We start from the raw sequence: 23,189 nt of genomic DNA on the forward strand, positions 1-23,189 counted from the left end.
CAAAACCATATAAAAAGAAAGCCCGCCAGCGCCTCTACTTTCTCAGGAGGTTAAGAAAATTTGTCCGCTACGACGCTCACCAATTTGAACAGATGCAGCATAGAAAGCATACTTCCCGTATGTATCACAGCTTGGTTAGACTCCTGCTCTGACCAAGACTGCAAGAAATTACAAAGGGTTGTGAACGGAGCCCAGTCCATCACGCAAACCAGCCTCTCATCCAATGACTCCGTCTACAATTCCTGCTGCCTCAGCCAAGCAGCCAGCATAACTAAGGACCCCGCACGCCCCGGACATTCTCTCTTCCACCTCCTCCCATCAGAAAAATGATACAAAAGTCTGAGGTCAGGTACCAACCGACTCAAGGACAGCTTCTTCCCTGCTGCTGTCAAGACTTTTGAATGGACCTACCTTGCATTAAGCTGAACTTTTTCTACACCCGACCTATGACTGTAACACTACATTCTGCACCCTCTCCTTTGTACTCTATGAACGGTATGCTTTGTTTGTATAGCGCACAAGGAAAAATACTTTTCCCTGTATCCCAATACATGTGACAATAATAAATCAAATCACAAAGGAAGGAGAGGAAGCTTTACCCAGTGTCATCACCCATGACAGAAGCATGGTCTAGCATGTACCTCCTATGCTTTAAGGTGTCAGCCTTCATCTTGTGGTAACAATATCACCCAAGTTTGTTTCAAGCAGGAGAACTGTCCAGACTATCATTCATCCCTCCATTCATGCCACTAAGTCACTAAAGTGGAATGCCCGGTCACTATCTCAAGGTTTGTAAAGTTGAGGCTACAATCAGATCGGTCACCATCTTATTGAATGGCAAAGCGGGTTAAGAGGCCGAATACCCTACTCCTACTGCTCATTCTTGCTTCTTGAAGTACATGGCTGTGAGGGAAAGACTTTTGTACATTCCTACATTGTCACTGCAAGTATATTTCATCAGCTTTGATATGCTTTGACATGGTCTTGAGGTCACGAAAGATACTATACGAACACATCAAAAAAACCAAATGAAGACAAGAAGCTTGGCAGACAGAGGCACAGCAGAATTAAAGTCATCTATCATTGCATATTGCCATTCTACAAGCCAATATCTTGGTAACTTTTCATTAGTTTAGGTACTGAAAGTCCCCAGGAAAGCACAAACTACAGACAGTATAACAAATGTCAAAAACCATGAAATGAGATTCAAGAATCTAACCCTAATTTAGTCTGTAATGCTATGTTATATTTCAAAAAATAAATCCAAATGTACAATATTAATGGCTGAAAAAACATCTTTTGTAGCCTCACACGAAAGTTTTGTAGCCTTCATCGAAATCTTCATGGTATCGCCATTTACAACTCTTTTTCACCAGCTAAGTTGGTGCTAATGAACTGGTAAAAGCTTGTGCTCGAGCTGTTCAGTCAGGCACACTTGCCAGGTACAAGAGAAGTGGAAAGATGAACACGCTCAATGCAAACTGACTGTGTTCACCATACTGATATGTGGGTGAATCTGGGTAAAGTTTCTACTCAGAGTTACAATTTTTACAGCCATCTGAATAACAGCTTATATTTATATAGCACCTTTGACATAATAGGCACTTCATATAAACATTATCAAACAAAACATGGCAGAAACATATGGACAGATATTAGGTCAGATGACCAAAAGCTTGGTAGGTAGAAGTAGGTTTTAAAATGTCTTGAAAGAAGAAAGCGAGTGGAAATCACTTGGAGGGAATTGGTAACAGTGGCACAGCGGTTAGCACTGCTGCCTCACAACGCCAGGGACCCGGGTTCAATTCCAGCCTCGGGTGACTGTGTGAAGTTTGCACATCCTCCCTGTGTCTGCGTGGGTTTCCTCCCACACTCCAAAGATGTGCGGGTTAGGTGGATTAGGCATGGCAAATGTGTGGGTTTACGGGGACAGGGTGGAGGACAGGGTGGGTAAGATACTCTGTCGGAGAGTCAGTGCAGACTCGATTGGTCGAATAGCCTCCTTCTGGAGAGTTCAAGGTTTAGCAACTGAAAGCACAGCCATCGATGGTGCAGAAATTAATTGAGAATGTTCAAGATGCCAGAATTAGATGAGCGCAGATGTCTGAGAGGCTTCTGGGGCTGGAACTTAGAGTGGTACAGAGTGGTGAGGACATGGAAAGATTTGAAAACAAGGGTGACAACTTACAATCAACACGGTACTTAATCAGGATCCAATTCAGGTCACAGAATCACCGAAATGTTATGGTGTACAAGGAAACCATTTCGCTCATTGCACCACATCTCCGATTAACTCACTCATTTAGTTCCACTTCTCCTGCCTTCTTCCCATAACCTTGCATATTCATTCTTTCCAAATGACAGTCTAATTCCCAATAGAATAGAATTGTAGAATGCCTACAGTGCAGAAGGAGACCATTTGGCCCATCGAGTCTGCACTGACCACAATCCACCCAGGCGCTATTCCCGTAACCCCACATATTTATCCTACTAATCCCCCTGACATCCCCCGAACACAAAGGAGCAATTTATCATGGCCAATCAACCTAACCCACACATTTTTGGACGGTGGGAGGAAACCAGAGCACTCGGAGGAAACCCACGCAGACACAGGGAGAACATGCAAACTCCACACAGACAGTGATACAAGCCGGGAATCGAACCCGGGTTGCTGGCGTTGTGAGGCAGCAGTGCTAACCACTGTGCCACCGTGCCGCCCCAATTAACTCACATCACCATCATTTCTTTTGCTAATTACTGTAAATGCGTTCTCTCATTCAAGATCCTTTTACCCATGGGAACAGTTTCTCCCTCTCTATGCTGTCCAGACCCCTCGTGATGAACACCTCCACCAAATTTCCTCTCAGCCTTCTTTTCTCTAAGGAAAACAGTTCCTCATCGCAAAAATGCTCCTCATGAACCTTTTCTGCACACTCTCCAAAGCTTTCATTCATTCTTGAAGTGATTTGATTTGATTCATTAATGTCACATGTATTAACATACAGTGAAAAGTATTGTTTCTTGCCCGCTATACAAAGCATACTGTTCATAGAGAAGGAAACGAGAGACTGTAGAATGTAGTGTCACAGTCCTAGCTAGGGTGTAGAGAAAGATCAACTTAATACAAGGTAAGAGCATTCAAAAGTCTGACAGCAGCAGGGAGGAAGCTCTTGAAGTTCTTGAGTCGGTTGGTACCTGACCTCAGATTTTTACATCTTTTTTCTGAAGGAAGAAAGTTGAAGAGAGAATGTCCGGGGTACGTGGGGTCCTTAATTATGCTGGCTGCTTTGCCGAGGCAGCGGGAAGTGTAGACAGAGTCAATGGATGGGAGGCTGGTTTGCGTGATGGATTGGGCTACATTCACGGTCTTTTGTAGTTCCTTGCGGTCTTGGGCAGAGCAGAAGCCAGACCAAGCTGTGATACAACCAGAAAGAATGCTTTCTATGATGCATCTGTAGAAGTCGGTGAGAGTCATAGCGGACATGACAAATTTCCTTAGTCTTCTGAGAAATTAGAGGCGATGGTGAGCTTTCTTAACTATGGTGTCAGCAAGGGGGGGGGGGGGGGGAGACCAGGACAGGTTGTTGGTGATCTGGACACCTAAAAACCTGAAGCTCCCAACCCTTTCTACTTCATCCCCGTTGATGTAGACAGGGGCATGTTCTCCTTTACGCTTCCTGAAGTCGATGACAATCTCCTTTATTTTGTTGGCATTGAGGGAGAGATTATTGTTGCCGCAGCAGTTCACCAGACCCACTACAATGGAGTCGTCAGCAAACTTGAAAATCAAATTGGAGGGGAAATTGGCCACTCAGTCATCGGTGTATAAGGAGTATAATAAGGGGCTGAGAACAGAGCCTTGTGGGGCACCGATGTTGAGGATGAGGATGTGGCGCCAGAACAAGAATGCTCCAGCTGAGGTCGAACTAGTGACTTATACAACATAAACTCTTTGCTTATGTATTCTCTGCCTCTGTTAATAAAACCCAAAATACAACATGCTTTATTAACCGCTCTCTCAATCTGTCCTGCCATCTTCAATGCCATCTTTATGCACAGATACACCTCAGTCCTTCTGCTCCTGCACCCTTCAGAATTATACCCCCGATTTTAGATTGTCTCTCCATGTTCTTCCTACCAAAATGAATCACTTCACATTGAACTTCATGTATTACCTGCCTGTCCATTCCACCAACTTGCTTATGTCCTTTTGAAGTTCTACACTATCAGCCTCACAGTTCACATTGCTTTACAAGTTTGGCATCACCTGCAGACTTTGTGTGTTGAACACTAATAACATTTTTCAGGAAAAGCAAGGCTCCTAACACTAACCCCTAGGGAACTCCACTGTAAACCTTCCTCCAGCTCAGAAAACATCCATTAACCATTACTCTGTTTCCTGACGCTCAGTTAATTCTGTAACCATGCTGCCGCTGTCCTTCTAATTCAAGAGCTATAACTTTGCTCATAAGTCTTGTTATGCAGCACTGTATCAAACACCTTTTGAAAATCTATGTATGCATTAACAGTATTGATGTCATCAATCTGCTGTTACCACTTCAAAAACTCCACCAAGTTAGTAAAATATGATTTTCCCATACAAAAATCCATGCTGACTTTCCTTAATTAACCCTCATTTGTTTATGTGACTATTAACCTCTCCTGAATTATTGTTTTGAGGAGTTTCCTTACCCCCCACTAAGTTAAACTGCCTGGCCCATTGTTGCTGGACTTACCCTTGCAGTCTTTTTTTGAACAAGGGTGTAACGTTTGCAATTCTCCAGTTCTTATGACTTCCTTTTTGATTTTGATTTGATTTATTGTTGTCACATGTATTAGTATACAGTGAAAAGTATTGTTTCTTGCGTGCTATACAAAGCATACCGTTCATAGAGAATGAAAGGAGAGTGTATAGAATATAGTGTTACAGTCATAGCTAGGGTGTAGAACAACTTAATGCGATATAGGTCCATTCAAAAGTCTGATGGCAGCACGGAAGAAGCTGTTCTTGAGTCGGTTGGTACGTGGCCTCAGACTTTTGTATCTTTTTCCCGATGGAAGAAGGTGGAAGAGAGAATGTCCGGGGTGTGTGGGGTCCTTAATCAAGCTGGCTGCTTTCCGAGGCAGTGGGAAGTGTAGACAGAGTCAATGGATGGGAGGCTGGTTTGCGTGATGGACTGGTCTTCATTCAAGACCCCTTTGTAGTTTCTTGCGGTCTTGGGCAGAGCAGGAGCGATACCAAGCTGTGATAGAACTGGAAAGAATGCCGACCCAGATGCAAGTCACATTATGAGCCAACCAATCTCATTGAAACTTGGTCTTTCCACAGGGTTTCCAATCACCACATTTGAACATCTTGCCTTGGAATACTTTCAGGCATTTTCAGCAATGACCTACCTTGCAGGGTTTCAATCTCACCTTCCAGGATTCCTTTGCCTTGGATTTCAGAGTACACTGAAGTGTCACCTTCCAAAGCAGAACCCCACTGCTTCAAAAAGGTACCTCTTCCCCAGCACAGTGTCACCAACCTCCGATTGCCTTCTCACATCTTCAGGCCTTCACTCAAGCCCACTTTACTTCAAGTCTGCTGATTGCAGCACTTTGTTTAACTCTGAGCCTATTTCTCTGCTCCTTTCTTTTAGCTTAATTTAAGGGAACTATTCCTGATTGTTGTCTTTGTCCTGTACCTGGGTCTTCCTTCCGGCACCTTTTCTAGCCCCAATTCCTGGTTTTTGAACTTTCCTCTATCTCCCTCCCATGTCCTGCACCTTGGGACACCTACTTGGCAATGGCGTCTGGTCCAGGTCAGCTGACCTGCATTTTGTACCGTTTGCTGTTCCTTGCTTCTGTAGGACTGGCTCCCAGCCTGAAGGTAAAATAAATAAACTGCGCATGTGAGGCATTTCCCGGCCAGCACAAGTGCAAAAGTCCCCAGGCTCGTTGAGAACTGGAGTTCCTGACCTCCGACTTCTGATTAAGGTATTTGAGTTTCATCACACATGTTGATAGAGAGAATGGAGGCAATGTTATGATAAGCCGACAGCTTTGTACCACAGATCTTAATGAACACTGGAGACAGTTGGACGCTTTGCAAACAGGAACAAAAGCAACCAAATAATCCAGCTACACAAGTAGAATCAGTGATTTATCAATAGTTCCTCCTTCTTCTAAAATAACAGGCAAACAAAGCAACTTCTGCTTACCTTGATGCTTCCTCCAATGAGGTCAGGCGGCTCCTCTTCCGTCTCCAAGGCAACATTGATGGTGGCAAAAGGGCGACTGGCCATCTGCTGCATCTCTCGTAGAAGTTGCTAGGAGACACAAGAACACGCAGAAGGTAAACAGCAAAGCTCATAGTACCATTCGTAACTGTGTACGTGATTCTATATCAACCACCACTCTAGTTTCCTAATGGCATTACAGTGCATTTAGCACAGCAGGTATATCATCAGCTAACATTAACGCTCTGTACCACACACCAAAATCTATATTCTTTTGCAGCTCCTGAAATTTCTTTGCCCAAGAGGGGGAGGAGGAAGAGGTGGACGAAGACATATACATTAATGACAACCTACCCAATGCTTCTCTAAATTATGCTAATGGACTTGTATTATGTTTGAAGAAAATAAAGGGCTAGTCATTTCAGAACTATCAAATAGTTAAGTTTACGCCAGAGAGGGAAAAATCAATGATCATCATTGTAATAATGGAACAGAATTTTCTGCAGCAAGGAGACTTGCTCCTGCATTCTCCAGCATAAACTGTTGCCCAATCACTTGCCGATGTAATCAGCTTGTACTTACATAGTGAGGAAAGAGGGCATCTGGGACCCTAAGTGAATAGAGTTATCTCCCAAACCAAAGAATTGAGAAGCAATAAGAACATTGAGAAGGCAGCATAAATTTAACCTCCAAAATTTGGCACAAATGAAGGGAAGGACAGAAAACTTACATTTAAAATCCCCAACAATTAATACTTGAAGGAATGAGGCTTCCCACTTCCGACTGTTAATTTTTCAGTGCCGGAGAAGCTGGCTGACAGTAATTAAAAACCACTTCATTAAAAAGGCTTGAAATGAAAACACTGAACTTCCGGTTTAGTTTATATCTACCGGGCAAATTCAGTGCATGCGAATTCAGAGGCAGACAATGAATTGTAATTTTCATTAAGTTAACAGGAGAGCAGCACATTTTAGACAGCAATTTACAGATGTTTGCATTTAACCTTGCTCATTTGAAATTTCTGTACCAATTATGCATTAATACTGGAAAGAACCACTAGCCTCAACATTACTTTGACAGCAAAATCTAGCCTCAATTTACTCAAAATAATAAATTCAGAAATTTGCCGAAAATTTTCAGAATCCATTCTAAACTTTACACAAGGTCAAGATATCTGATTAAGTGCGTAGCTCTCAGAGAAATGGTGCTGATGTGATGGACCAAATGGCCTTTTTGTGCGTTGTAAAATTCCACGCTTCATATGGACCTATAAGGTCAAATAGGCTCCATCCATAAACATAAAAGTCACACAAGACTTCAAAGATATCCAAAGCTGGGAAAAATCCTGGAAAAGCAAGCCGACAGTTTTTTAAACTTCCTCCCACAAGTATATTAACGCCTGCACCATCATTCCTTTATATAGGCTACATCCAAACATGAACCTTCACACCAGGGAAAAGTATTCACATGCGAGTTGAACTGTTTTTGGAATTGGTCTACGTTGGAGTAAAATCCTAATTGCAGTGGGCAGAAGGAGAGAAAAATAAAATGCTACTTCATCAAGATTAGCAAAAAAAAAATTCCTGTGCATAGAAATTCTGAATCTCCTGGAATTAAAAGACAGACATCAAGAATAGGAACCTCCAGGCAATCTCTTCCTCTGGCTCCACAAGGGCACCACTGAAAAAGACAGGAACTTAATAAATCAGTAGAGAGAGCAGCGATCATACCAGAAATTTGTCGGGTCTGTACATCTGTACGACTGAACAGCGATCACAACTTGCTGCAGGTGTTTAAAATCAAAGTTAAAGGCATCAAATAATCAAAGCCATAGACAACCTGCTAATTTTTAAAAATTCATTCGTGGGACACGGGCGCCGTTGGCTGGCCAGCATTTATTGCCCATCCCTACTTGCCCTCGAGCTGAGTGGCTCGCTCGGCTATTTCAGAGGGCAGTTGAGAGTCAACTACATTGCTGTGGCTCTGGAGTCACATGTAGGCCCGACCAGGTAAGGACGACTGATTTCCTTCCCTCAAGGACATCAGTGAACCAGATGGGGTTTTCCAACAATCGACAATTAATTCCAGATATTTTTTTTACTGAATTCAAATTCCACCATCTGCTGTGGCGGGATTCGAACCCGGATCCCCAGAACATTAGCTTGAGTTTCTGGATTAATAGTCTAGGGGTAATACCACTAGGCCATCGCCTCCCCTGAATTGGATTTTTAAGGTAAATTTGCTCCACATCTCATTTGATATTCTCCCTGTGGCTCGGGAGGGTAAGGGGGAGAGCGGGATGGCAATAGTTATTGGGGACTCGTTAGTTGGAGGGATAGATAGGAGGTTCTGTGGCAGCAAAAGAGACTCACGGATGGTATGTTGCCTACCGGATGCCAGGGTCTGTGACGTCTCGGACCGTGTTTCCCGGATTCTTAAGGGGGAGGGGGAACAGTCACAAGTCGTGGTACACATTGGTACCAACAACATAGATAAGAGAAGGGACGGGGATTTAAAACAGGAATTTAGGGAGCTGGGCTGGAAGCTGAGAGCCAGGACAAAACATGTGGTCATCTCTGGTATGTTGCCGGTGCCACGTGATAGCGAGTTGAGGAACAGGGAGAGAGTGCAGTTAAACATGTGGTTGCAAGGATGGTGTAGGAGGGAGGGTTTCAACTACGTGGATAATTGGAACACATTCTGGGGAAGGTGGGACCTGTACAAACAGGACGGGGTGCACCTGAACCAGAGGGGCACCAAAAGCCTGGGAGGGAAATTTGCAATGGCTCTTCAGGGGGGTTTAAGCTAATTTGTCAGGGGGGTGGGAAAAGGAGTTGTAGTCCGGAAGTCAGTGTTGAGGGTAGTGAGGTATTGGGGAGGGTATCAAGATCAAGGGTGGGTGCCAGTCGACAGGAAGGTGGGTTGAAATGTGTCTACTTCAATGCAAGGAGCATCCGGAACAAGGTAGATGAACTTGGGGCGTGGATTGGTACTTGGGACTACGATGTTGTGGCCATTACGGAGACATGGGTAGAACAAGGACAGGAATGGTTGTTGGACGTTCCAGGGTATAGATGTTTCAGTAAGTGTAGGGAAGCTGGTAAAAGAGGTGGTGGAGTAGCATTGTTAATCAAGGATAGTTTAACGGCTGCGGAAAGGCACTTCGAGGGGGATCTGCATACTGAGGTGATATGGGCTGAAGTTAGAAATAGGAAAGGAGCGGTCACGTTGTTAGGAGTTTACTATAGGCCCCCAAATAGTAATAGAATAGAATAGAATAGTAATAGTAATAGAAATGACCCTGGTAATTATAGACCGGTTAGTCTTACTTCGGTGGTTGGTAAATTGATGGAAAGGGTCCTTAGGGATGGGATTTACGACCATTTAGAAAGATGCGGATTAATCCGAGATAGTCAGCACAGATTCGTGAAGGGCAAGTCGTGCCTCACAAATTTGATAGAATTTTTTGAGGAGGTAACTAAGTGTGTTGATGAAGGTAGGGCAGTTGATGTCATATACATGGATTTTAGTAAGGCGTTTGATAAGGTCCCCCATGGTCGGCTTATGATGAAAGTGAGGAGGTGTGGGATAGAGGGAAAGTTGGCCGATTGGATAGGTAACTGGCTGTCTGACCGAAGACAGAGGGTGGTGGTCGATGGAAAATTTTCGGATTGGAGGCAGGTTGCTAGCGGTGTGCCGCAGGGATCAGTGCTTGGTCCTCTGCTCTTTGTGATTTTTATTAATGACTTAGAGGAGGGGGCTGAAGGGTGGATCAGTAAATTTGCTGATGACACCAAGATTGGTGGAGTAGTGGATGAGGTGGAGGGCTGTTGTAGGCTGCAAAGAGACATAGATAGGATGCAAAGCTGGGCTGAAAAATGGCAAATGGAGTTTAACCCTGATAAATGTGAGGTGATTCATTTTGGTAGGACAAATTTAAATGTGGATTACAGGGTCAAAGGTAGGGTTCTGAAGACTGTGGAGGAACAGAGAGATCTTGGGGTCCATATCCACAGATCTCTAAAGGTTGCCAGTCAAGTGGATAGAGCTGTGAAGAAGGCCTATAGTGTGTTAGCTTTTATTAACAGGGGGTTGGAGTTTAAGAGCTGTGGGGTTATGCTGCAACTGTACAGGACCTTGGTGAGACCACATTTGGAATATTGTGTGCAGTTCTGGTCACCTCACTATAAGAAGGATGTGGAAGCTCTGGAAAGAGTGCAAAGGAGATTTACCAGGATGCTGCCTGGTTTGGAGGGTAGGTCTTATGAGGAAAGGTTGAGGGAGCTAGGGCTGTTCTCTCTGGAGCGGAGGAGGTTGAGGGGAGACTTAATAGAGGTTTATAAAATGATGAAGGGGATAGATAGAGTGAACGTTCAAAGACTATTTCCTCGGGTGGATGGAGCTATTACAAGGGGGCATAACTATAGGGTTCATGGTGGGAGATATTGGAAGGATGTCCAAGGTAGGTTCTTTACTCAGAGAGTGGTTGGGGTGTGGATTGGACTGCCTGCAGTGATAGTGGAGTCAGACACTTTAGGAACATTTAAGCGGTTATTGGATAGGCACATGGAGCACACCAGGATGATAGGGAGTGAGATAGCTTGATCTTGGTTTCAGATAAAGCTCGGCACAACATTGTGGGCCGAAGGGCCTGGTCTGTGCTGTACTGTTCTATGTTCTAAGTTTTCTTATTAAACGTTCTTTAGATCACACCATTGACACAGAACCAGGTAACCATTGAAAGAACACTTTTCTCATGGTTCTACATGAACTAGGCATACTTTCTAATTCCACTGTTAACGGTTGCTGTTTTTCCACAAAACTACAAATTGGCTGAAATCCAGTACATTTATTCCTTGGATCTTATTAAACTGGAACAAGTTTGCCAGAAGTTAGTTGCTTTAGCTCTTTCCAATTAAGTAGAAGTGCATTGTACACGATTTTGTCTAACTGGGTTAAATAGCACCATCTGTACTCTACTGGAACCTCAATTATTGGCAAGAGGTTAAGGCCGTGTGGGAGTCAGAGCTTCAGCAAATCAGGCATTGTAGCTTTGGGCTTGGGAAAACGATGATCAATTCTAAATGACCCTGCTGTTTCCTGCATTTCTAATGGCAAAACTAATGACTATTAATGCTCAAGCAACCAACTCCCCAGGGTGTATACGGCATTGTTGTGGTGGTGAGAAGGAATTGATTCATGCAAAAACAATTTTAAAAAATCAAGCCCTCCAACATTAAAGACAGCTCCATAATAATTATGGGAACTGTCGAATTGAACTGACTTCAGGTGGAAAAGACTGCCTGGAACTTATGAACATCTCCTCAAAAGGCAACTTCTCAGACAAATTAGAAACCAAGAGATTGAGAGGGGGAAGGCAAGGGGGAAGGGTGGAGAGGTACACAAACGAGGTGCTCTTAAAGTGCAAGAGGATGACTTGAAAAATACAATTTTACCCAGGCTATACCCAACAGAAGCCCAGAAGCAAAAAACCTTGGATAGTTTTACTCTAATTCCTGCAAGGTAGTTTTGCGGTTTATTATAAGGAGGCCAGTAGAAGTGTTTAGTCAGAGACTGCTTCAAGACATTCAAATAATGTCACACGAATTGCAAAATGAATCAGAGTTCATCCGCCCATTAAATAAAATTTCTCTGAGATTACATTTCCTGCATTGATAGTGAGACTTTAATGCTGAAGATTCTTCAGTTGCTTTCCAAAATGCTGATAACATGCTGTATTATGTAATTTCAGGTGTCATGTGAGCAATAATGTGTAATGCAATGACGTTTCACCATCTCAGATTTATTGCACTGTTTCTATTGCACTGACTATATAACCGTTTAAAATATCAACTAATGTACAGATTAAAGTGAAGCTTAGAATAATATGATCTGGTCGCTCTCTACTTCTAAATGGCTTGCTTTCCTCACTGTTCACACTGTTGTAAGCAGTGCTTATTTTTAAAACATATAAAACAGACAGGAAGAAAAGTGTCAGTAATTCATTCTTGAAGAGTGAATATGATTTGCCACTTTGACTACCATATTTTATCTTAACAGCTGGGCTTTCTGGTTGTGATGCTGTCAGAAAGAAGCACTTAAGAATCGCTTTAGGGAATAATTACACTAAAGACTGAAGCAATCTGCTTCTCACCATCACTTTGTCTTCCTTGGGAAAAAAAAGGGGTACAGCTCACAGATTTGAAGCACTTTCCAGAAAGAGAGTGAAAGAGAGAAAGAAAGAGAGAGAGATGGGGAGAGAACATTCACAGACATGTGATAAACCACCAAAGGGCTTTAGTCTAAAAGGTCAAAACGTCATACTAAATAATTCATCTGGAGCTCATGTTACATTGAGAGAGGCACGGTGGCCCATCAATATCTGTTACTTATCAACATCTGAAATACCCAAGTGAATGCCTCAGTTCAAGCATGTACAGCACAGGGCTGGTATATGCCAGGACTCAAGAATTCACAAAGAGTTGAAGAGAACTGGAGAATGCTATTAACTCTTTGCACAGCATCAACCAGCAACAAGATTTTGCCAAGTCCTAATTATGTTACAAGTCATGTTTACTACATATTAATTTATAGTTTTAAAGGGGAAAGCTACCCCATTTTTAAAAAAGATGTTAATTCACTTTCACACAAATGTAAAGTTCTGTCTAAAGAAACTTACCTTTGTGCTCTGTTATCCTCTGTTTACCTTTCTAAAACATGTGAGCTCTATAATTAGGGTCTCTGTAATGGCTCATTACCAGAGTGTAGGAAGGAAAGAAACCCGACATGCTCTGAAGAGTTATACGAACTCGAAACGTTAACTCTGTTTCAGTCTCCACAGAACCTGCCAGACATGCTGAGTTTTTCCAGCATTTTCTCGTTATATCTTGGAGTAGGATTGTTTACCTAATAAATGCTTGTAGCGGTAAAAAATAGGACAATGCATCCACACTGGACTATTTCAAATCATATTTTGCTTCCTTTATTTTGTGTGGGAACATGAATGTGGAAGAGGAAACAAGAGAAAACAACAAAACAAATAAAATTTACTATTGCATATTGAGAATGTGATCACTTTAAATCGCAGTCTGGATGATTAGTTTTTTAAAAAAATGTGAATTACACTTAAGAATTGATGCTTTCTATAATCTTTTTAAAAATGCATTCATGGGACGTTGACATCACTGCGACCATTAGTGCGGAGTGACCACCGCACAGTCACTGTGGAGACAAAATCCCGTCTTCACACTCGACCACAATCTGTAACCTCATGGCCCAGCACATCCCTCACTCTACCATTACCACCAAACCAGGGGATCAACTTTGGTTCAATGAAGAATGCAAGAGGGCATGCCTGGAGCATCATCAGGCATACCTAAAAATGAGGTGTCAACCTGGTGAAGCTACAATACAGGACTCTTGCGTGCCAAACAGCATAAGTAGCAAGTAGTAGAGAGCTAAATGATTCCACAATCAACGGATAAGATCTAAGCTCTGTAGTCCCTCCACATCCACATGAATGGTTGTGGACAATTAAACAACTCAATGAAGACGGAGGCTCCATAAATATTAAGTGATGGAGGAGCCCAGCACATCAGTGCCAAAGGTAAGGCTAAAGCATTCGCAACAATCTTCAACCAGAAGCGTTGAGTGGGTGATCTATACTAGCCTCCTCTGGAGATCCCCAGCATCACAGATGTCCGACTTCAGCCAATTCAATTCACTCCATGTCTCATCAAGAAATGGCTGAAGGCATTGGATACTGCAAAGATTATGGGCCCTGCCAAAATTCTAGCAACAGTACTGAAAACCTGTGCTCCAAAATCTGCCACACCCTAAGTCAAGCTGTTCCAGTACAACCTCAACACTGGCGTCTACCCAGCAATGTGGAAAATTGCACAAGTATGTCCTTATACAAGAAACAGTACAAATCCAACCCACCCCAACATCTACTCTTGATCATCAATAAAGTGCCGCTATCAAGTGGCACTTACTCAGCAATAACCTGCTCACAGACGCTCAGTTTGGGTTCCGCCAGCTCCTGATCTCACTACAGCCTTGGTTCAAACATGGACAAAAGAGTTTGAACGCCGCAGGTGAGATGAGAGTGACAGCTCCTCTTGACATCAAGGCAGCATTTGACCAAGTGTGGCATCACGAGCAAAACTGGAGTTATTGATTATCAGGAGGAAAAGCCTCCGATGGTTGGAGGTTGGCACAAATGAAGATGGTTGTCGTGGTTGCAAATAAATCATCTCAGCTCCAGGACATCACTGCAAGAGTTCCTCAGGGTTGTGTCCGAGGTCCAACCATCTTCAGCTGCTTCAATGAAATTCCCTCCATCATAAGGACAGAAGTGTGGATGTTCACTGATGATTGCACATTGGGCGGCATGGTGGCACAGTGGTTAGCACCATGGCCTCAGAGAGCCAAGGACCCAGGTTTGATTCCCAGCTTGGGTCACTATCTACGTGGAGTTTGCACATTCTACCCATGTCTGCATGGGCTTCTTCCGGGTGCTCTGGTTTCCTTTCACAGTCCATAAGACGTGCTGGTTAGGTGCATTGGCCATGCTAAATTCTCCCTCAGTGTACCCGAACAGGTGCTGCAGTGTGGCAACTAGGGGATTTTCACAGTAACTTCATTGCAATGTTAATGTAAGCCTACTTGTGACACCAATAAATAAACTTTAAACTATTCGCGACTCAAAGAACAAAGAACAATACAGCACAGGAACAGGCCCTTCGGCCCTCCAAGCCCGTGCCGCTCCCTGGTCCAAACTAGACCATTCTTTTGTATCCCTCCATTCCCACTCCATTCATATGGCTACTCCACCACCTTGCCTGGCAGCGCATTCCAGGCCCCCACCACCCTCTGTGTAAAATATGTCCTTCTGATATCTGTGTTAAACCTCCCCCCCTTCACCTTGAACCTATGACCCCTCGTGAACGTCACCACCGACCTGGGGAAAAGCTTCCCACCGTTCACCCTATCTATGCCTTTCATAATTTTATACACCTCTATTACGTCGCCCATCATCCTCCGTCTTTCCAGGGAGAACAACCCCAGTTTACCCAATCTCTCCTCATAACTAAGCCCCTCCATACCAGGCAACATCCTGGTAAACCTCCTCTGTACTCTCTCCAAAGCCTCCACGTCCTGCTGGTAGTGTGGCGACCAGAACTGGATGCAGCATTCCAAATGCGGCCGAACCAACGTTCTATACATCTGCAACATCAGACCCCAACTTTTATACTCTATGCCCCGTCCTATAAAGGCAAGCATGCCATATGCCTTCTTCACCACCTTCTCCACCTGTGACGTCACCTTCAAGGATCTGTGGACTTGCACACCCAGCTCCCTCTGTGTATCTACACCCTTTATGGTTCTGCCATTTATCGTATAGCTCCTCCCTACATTATTTCTACCAAAATGCATCATTTCGCATTCATCAGGATTGAACTCCATCTGCCATTTCTTTGCCCAAATTTCCAGCCTATCTATATCCTTCTGTAGCTTCTGACAATGCTCCTCACTATCTGCAAGTCCTGCCAATTTTGTGTCGTCCGCAAACTTACTGATCACCCCAGTTACACCTTCTTCCAGATAGTTTATATAAATCACAAACAGCAGAGGTCCCAATACAGAGCCCTGCGGAACACCACTAGTCACAGGCCTCCAGCCGGAAAAAGACCCTTCCACTACCACCCTCTGTCTTCTGTGACCAAGATGTGGAGATGCCAGCGTTGGACTGGGGCATGGAGCTCCGAAAGCTTGTGTAGCTTTTGCTACCAAATAAACCTGTTGGACTTTAACCTGGTGTTGTTAAACTTATTCTGTGACCAAGCCAGTTCTCCACCCATCTAGCCACCTCCCCCTTTATCCCATGAGAACCAACCTTTTTCACCAGCCTACCATGAGGGACTTTGTCAAACGCTTTACTAAAGTCCATATAGACGACATCCACGGCCCTTTCCTCGTCAACCATTCTGGTCACTTCTTCAAAAAACTCCACCAGGTTAGTGAGGCATGACCTCCCTCTCACAAAACCATGCTGACTATCGTTAATGAGTTTATTCCTTTCTAAATGCGCATACATCCTATCTCTAAGAATCTTCTCCAACAACTTCCCCACCACGGACGTCAAGCTCACCGGCCTATAATTACCCGGGTTATCATTCCTACCCTTCTTAAATAACGGGGCCACATTAGCTATCCTCCAATCCTCTGGGACCTCACCTGCGTCCAGTGACGAGACAAAGATTTGCGTCAGAGGCCCAGTGATTTCATCTCTCGACTCCTCAGATACTGAAGCAATACAGGTTCAAATGCAACAAGATCTGGACAACATTCAAGCTTGGGCTGACAAGTGGCAAGTAACACTCACACCACACAAATGCCAGACAATGACCATCACCCCATGACATTCAATGGTGCTACCATCATGGAATTCTCCACTGTCAACATCCTTGGGATTACCATTGACCAGAAACTCAACTGGACTTGCCACATAAAGGCAGTGGCCGCAAGTGCAGGTCAGAGGCTCGGAATACCACGACGAGCAACTCACCCCCTGACTCCCCAAAGCCTGTTCACTATCTACAAGGCACATACTCCCCTCGTGCCTGGAAGGGTGCAGTTTCAACAACACTCAAGAAGCTTGACACCATCCAGGACAAAGCAGCTTGCTTGATTGGCACCAAATCTACAAACATCCACTCCCTCCAGCACCAACGCTCAGGAGCAGCAGTGTGTACTATCTACAAGACACACTGCAGCAATTCACCAAAGATCCTTAGACAGCACCTTCCAAATCCACGACCACTTCCTTCTAGAGGACATGGGCAACAGATACATGAGAACACCTGCACCTGCAAGTTCCCCTCCAAGCCACTCACCATCCTGACTTGGAAATATATCACCGTTCCTTCACACCCGCTGGGCCAAAATTCTGGAATTCCCTCCCTAAAGGCATTGTGGGTCAACCCACAGCATGTGGACTGCAGTATATCAAGGAGGCAGCTCGCCATCACCTTCTCATGGGCAATAAATGCTGGCCGGCCAGCGACACCCATGTCCCACGATTGAATTTTTAAAAAATCTCCTCTGAACCCTTTCCAGTGCAATCACTCCATTTCTCTCGTGTGGATTCCAGAACTGCACACAATACTCCAGTTGTGCTAAAAGAGAAAACAATGAATTCCACAAGAACAAAGCTGAACAACAAAAAACGTGTACTTTTTTCCACCTCAGGGTGTTTTTCAGTGAAAGATAACCTGAGGGTCGGCAGAGTCAGAATAGAGTGTTACTCACTTTTTAACATTTCAGTCAGGACTTGGGAAAAGCCGCACTGTTTAATCTGGAGACTTCAGTTCTGGTTTCAGAAACAAAACTGGCCGAGGAAAGTTTAAAAGGCCATTACAGACCAGAAAAACCATGATACATAACCTTTCCATTCAGCAATAGCATATCGATTCCACTCCCCCTCACTTAACCTAGCTATTGTGGAACATCAGAAAATAGGGTTAATATGCTGTTTGTACAGGGTGGTTGGTTCATTTGCTTCCAATGATTTGTGGCACACAACATTCTGTTCTGATTCATTCACATGCTCCTCTTGATGTTTCTTTTAAAACTCAAATGTAATTTGCCTTCCTCACCCAGTTCACAGCACAAAAGGAAACCATTCAGGCCATCATCCTGTGTGTGATGGCTTTGTGATTTTTAAAAAATTAATTTGTGGGACATGGGCATCGCTGGCTAGACAAGCATTTATTGCCCATTCCTAGTTGCCCGAGGGCAGTTGAGAGTCAACTGCATTGCTGTGGCTCTGGAGTCGCATGTAGGCTAGAGCAGGTAAGGATGGCAGACATTGGTGAACGTGATGGGTTTTTCCAACAATCGACAATGGTTTCACGGTCATCAGTAGATTCTTAATTGCAGATATTTTTCATTGAATTCAAATTCCACCATCTGCCGTGGTGGGATTCAAACCTGGGTCCCCAGAACATTAGCTGAGTTTCTGGATTAATTGTCTAATCATAATACCACTAGGCTATCGCCCCCCCCCCCTTGAGTACATGTCAACTAATTCCATTTCTTCACACTTTGCCTTTCACCTTGCATCTTTCTGTTTTAAATATTCATCCCTTTCTTACGCTGAAAGGTGACTAACAATGAAGCATCCCACACTTTGTAAAGAAATGTCTTTAACCTGTCCTCACTCAGTTACTGGTGATTTTAAATGGATTATTTCATATTACTGACTTCCCCTTTTCCGAGTCCAAGTTCCTTCATTTCTTTTAAAAACCTTGATTATATTGGCTCCTGGTCTTCTTAGCTCCAGTGGAAATAGCCCCAAAAATCACAAATCACTCCTCAATTATAGCTTCCTATCCCTGCCGTCATTGGCGTGAATCCATGCTGCCCAATTTCTATGGATTTGATGCCTTGCCTACTGTTTCATCCTTAATCCTATTTTCCCCCACTCATTGTTACTTACTCTCTTGTACTTTGTTTCATTTCATTTTCAAGGGTTTCAGTGATGTGCCTTCAGATCCAACTGGAGCCAGCAAACACCTGTGCAATTTATAACACTCGGAAATAGTTGAGTTTCGGCTGATACAATCACAGGCCAAGTGAGTGACATGCATCACTGCAGCTGATGGGGTGTCCAGTTCATTACTAGTTGTGCTAACGTCCTTCTAACACCAAACTTCAACCCCTCCACTGATAGTGCTCCAGCCGTCCGTTAACTGATGCCCACATCTATTTTTGTTGCTTAAAGTCTGAATTTGTTGCTTTTGTTTAGGAAGGGACTTGTTGAAAAAAAATGAATTTCTCTGTAATTGGAGTGGTAATAATTTACTGCAGCGAATAGCTTTAATTGCACTTGTGGATAATGTAGAGCAGTGAAATATGCAAATCCTGTGGAATAAGATGTTCTACAAACACCGCAGACAAATGAAAAAGATGCTCTCTCAATGAAGGAGATCATACTTTCCCTAACTGCTGCTTCATTACCTATTGGTAATGCCCACTCCACAACCTCTTTCTGCAAGTGAGCAATTAGAATTAATTTCAAGGGGTGGGTTCTCACTGTTACCTCCGCATTAAGTAAGATTGCCAATCACTCTGGGCACCGCACCAATGTTGTGCAGTTAGAGATAAAAAAAACAGGAAGTGCTGGAAATATTAAGATCAGGCATCAACCACAGAGGGAGAAAAACAGAGTTAACATTTCAGGTCAATGGCCTTTCACCAAGACATCAGTTCGCCAGGTTAATAACTTGAAGCATTATCTCTGTTTCTCTCTCCATAGATGGTATCTGACCACTTGAGTATTGCAGCAGCCAAATTTATTTCAGTTTTACAGCATCTGTAGTATTTTGCTTTTGTATTATTGAGGAAACCTTGGTTTTAGAGACAGTGCAAGTTTGGGACTTAAAACACCATCTGGAAGCTTCTCAAGTTTCGAAAAAGGCAAAAAGTCAAGGTCCACTGCATGATAGAAGAAAAATTCAACAGTACGAAAGCAGACAAGATAAATTAAGCAGCGATTATCTTGTATAATAATCTTGATTTTAATTGGGAGGGGGAATTGGATGTGGCTGGGAGAAAGGGTGGCAAGGCAACTGTCAACCATCTTGGTCTCAGCAGCAAGAAACTTGGGAAATTTTAAACTCTCAGGCCTTACATGAAATCTTCCCGTAAACAAGTATGTTATCTGAAAACTGCATCTGGTTGGCTGACAGGAGAGTAATTTTGAGCTCCAGCAGATGGCCGACTGGCTCTAAAGGAGCTGAAACTTGCTTTCAGTTAAATTCATCAATAGGGTGTACAGAGGTCATGATTAGGAAATGGGAGAGGTGGTGGAAGAGAAACTCAGGCCAAGGGAAGTCTTTCTTTGTCAGATCTGGAGGAACACTCATTTGCCACAATGCCTTTCCCAATCAGGCCACAAGTTAAAATTAGTTAGGCCTGAACAAGGAATTAGACCTCATCTTGCATATTTCAAGGATTTGGTTAGGTGGATTGGCCATGCTAAATTGCCCCTTAATATCCAAAGATGTGTAGGTTAGGTGGATTAGCCATGGCCAAATGTGCAGGGTTATGGGGATGGAGCGGAGGGGAGGGCCTACATGGGATTCTCTTTCGATGGACTGAATGGCTTCTTTTTGCACTGGAAGGGTCCGTTTTAACTTGGTGTCTTTGCCTCGTCACAAAAATGCTTCTAGTTTTAAAAAATGATTTAAAAATCTAATTCAATTCTGATTGGAAAAGGCATCTATCTATGGGGCAAAGAAACTTATGAACATTTGTTACGACCATAAAGGGAAACCCTCCTCACTCAGTCGTAACCTCCTGCTCAAAAATTGAAGTCCGTGAGAACACAGCAGCATGTCGGCAGACAAGGCTACAGTCTGACTGGAACTGCCTACCTGATATGGGAAAATAAAAAATTACCCCATAAGTTTCCATTTTAAAAGATGCAACCAAGACTGTTGGAGGACTTTCCAGTCCCACGTCAATGTGACTGAATGCTATCTTCCTCAGAAGTAGCCGAACAAGTCAGTTTGCCCAAAGGCACTTTCAAGGATCAATTAGACCAATAAATGCCCGTCTATCTCGGCCTTTTGGCTAAGATCAAGTGTAGTTATGTGGATGCTGCACTTGGTTGAGGTCAATGGGTTGCATTTAAGCTTCATTTTCATATGAAGCAATTTTTAAAAGCGGCATCTCGGCCTTTTGGCTAAGATGCAAATGAGATCAAGCCTTGGAGGACGAAACCTCCGCCTACTCCAATCAGCTTGGCTCATGTAGATCAGGCCCAAGACAGGGTAGAGGATTGCATGCCCTGTCTTGTCAGCTTGGATCAGAAATGTCTCAACTTGTTGAGACTCTGAATTGGACTTGATTTGATTGAATTGGAAAAGTATTAAAAAAAATAAATAATAATAAATGCCCATCTATCTAGTTAGGCCCTATCTCAAGGATAAATAGAAAGAAATATGAAAGAGCAAGAATACAGATACTTTCCTGCAGGTGGTGAGTGTAATATATTAATTGTGACTGGCTAAGGAACGGTTGCAGAGACATGGCTGTCTGAGCAATAACTGTTTATTGTGTGAACATAACTATTTACAGACACACACAAGACCACAGGTGTAACTCAGTCTTTCTCCTTTTAGACTCTTAGTCATGCGACTCTCTCTTACATCATGTGGGCAGTAGTTTCTCCAGCCTCACATATGAATCCTTCCAGCCCTGAACATCCTAATACGATAGTTCGTGTCAACTATGTAAAGGTTAACTCCTTTGTATAGCCAGACTCAACATTAGCTACAAGACAGTAGCACAATGGCATGACTACTTGCTATTGGAAACAGAAATATGTAAAAGATTAACAATGCACAAGTGTTTGCTTTTTGTTTGAAGAGGTCACAAATGAAACTTTCATGCTTGAAATAGCAGATTGTAACTTCAGCCTGAGGCAGTTTAAGGCTTAGTCTGCGCGACTGCAGAAGCAAGATAATAAAGCAGTAAAGAAAAATCTTGCATTTATATGCCACCTTATCACATCTCTCAGAAATTTCCCATAGCAATTCATATACAATGTATTACTGTAAAGCATAGTTACTGTTATGGGTTGTTTTCATTAGAACAGAGAAGATTAAAGGGCGAGTTGACAGAGTTGTTTAAAAATTGTGAAGGGAAATGACAGTTGATAGAAACAGTGATTGAGGGGTCTATAACAAAGGGACATAAATATAGATTAAATATGAGACATTTAGAACAGAAAGGAGGAGAGTTTTCTTTTGATATACGCACACATAACTGTGAGGCTTTCAAATATACTGCCAGAATGAGTGATTGAAGTAGAGACGATGCCAGCTGACTAGATAGATGATTGAAGAAAAGGGGAATGGAGTTGTACAGAAAGAGGATGAGCGTATTGGAACAGGACTAGTTGTTCCTGTGTTGTGACTTCTATGCAGAAGATTCTATGCAAGGCAAAGACCCACAATCAGCAATGAAATAAACAACCAGTTATTCATACTGTCATGATGTTGGATGCTGGCAGAACATTAGGTAAGGTAGTAGAACTCCCTGCTTCTCTTCATATAGTGCCAAGGGACGGATGTTCAACTTTTAGTTCATCACCAGAACAGGTAGAGGCTTGTTTCAAGGCGAGGATCTCTGTCAATGCAGCCCTCACTCAGCACTAAATTGACTTCATATTCTTGAAGTGGGGTTTGAAGTTCATATTCTTGGAGTGTGAGTGGCATGATGGCACAGTGGTTAGCACAACTGCCTCTCAGCGCCAAGGACCTAGGTTCGATTCCTGGCTTGGGTCATTCTCTGTGCAGAGTCGGCACTATCTCCCCGTGTCTGCGTGGGTTTCCTCCGGGTGCTCCAGTTTCCTCCCACAGTCCGAAAGACGTGCTGGCTAGGTGTATTGGCCATGCTAAATTCTCCCTCGGTGTACCCGAACACGCGGCGGAGTGTGGCGACGAGAGGATTTTCACAGTAACTTCATTGCAGTGTTAATGTAATGTAATGCTAATAATTAAACTTAAACTTTAAAACTGAAACCTCTCATTCTCTCATTCAGAAGCACCCCTGTCAACATAACAAAGCTGACTGACACATGGCTTATTGGAAGGGAGCAGACATTAGTTTCAATAATATAAAAGGAACAGTTTAGCATCTCTGCCTCAGTTGCGGCTGTTCATGAATCACCACAATCAGCTCACATTCAATCTGCTAAATATACCAGGTCTGTGTACAGCATATATATGTTTGGGAGGCAGATGCATGTAGCATGCTAGGGCTGACATTCACCTAAATGTTTTTTCCCCATCCTCATACTTCAAAGGACTTGTTAACCTAAGGTTCCGTTTGCCTGCTTATAGCACATTCTGAAGAGCAAGGGGCTCGCCGAACATTCCAGTAATATTGCTCCCT

The 23,189-nt window shown here is 43.3% G+C and overlaps 1 protein-coding gene across 1 annotated transcript in view; it reads right to left on the reverse strand.

Moving 5' to 3' along the window:
- Positions 1 to 23,189, reverse strand: part of atrn (attractin) — a 394,947-nt gene that overhangs the window by 44,791 nt on the left and 326,967 nt on the right. Inside the window, 1 exon segment of the mRNA XM_078199200.1 lies at positions 6,204 to 6,311. Coding sequence (XP_078055326.1) covers positions 6,204 to 6,311 — 108 coding nt within the window.

This window comes from Mustelus asterias, chromosome 1 (assembly GCF_964213995.1).
Source record: "Mustelus asterias chromosome 1, sMusAst1.hap1.1, whole genome shotgun sequence".
Taxonomy (NCBI): Eukaryota; Metazoa; Chordata; class Chondrichthyes; order Carcharhiniformes; family Triakidae; genus Mustelus; species Mustelus asterias.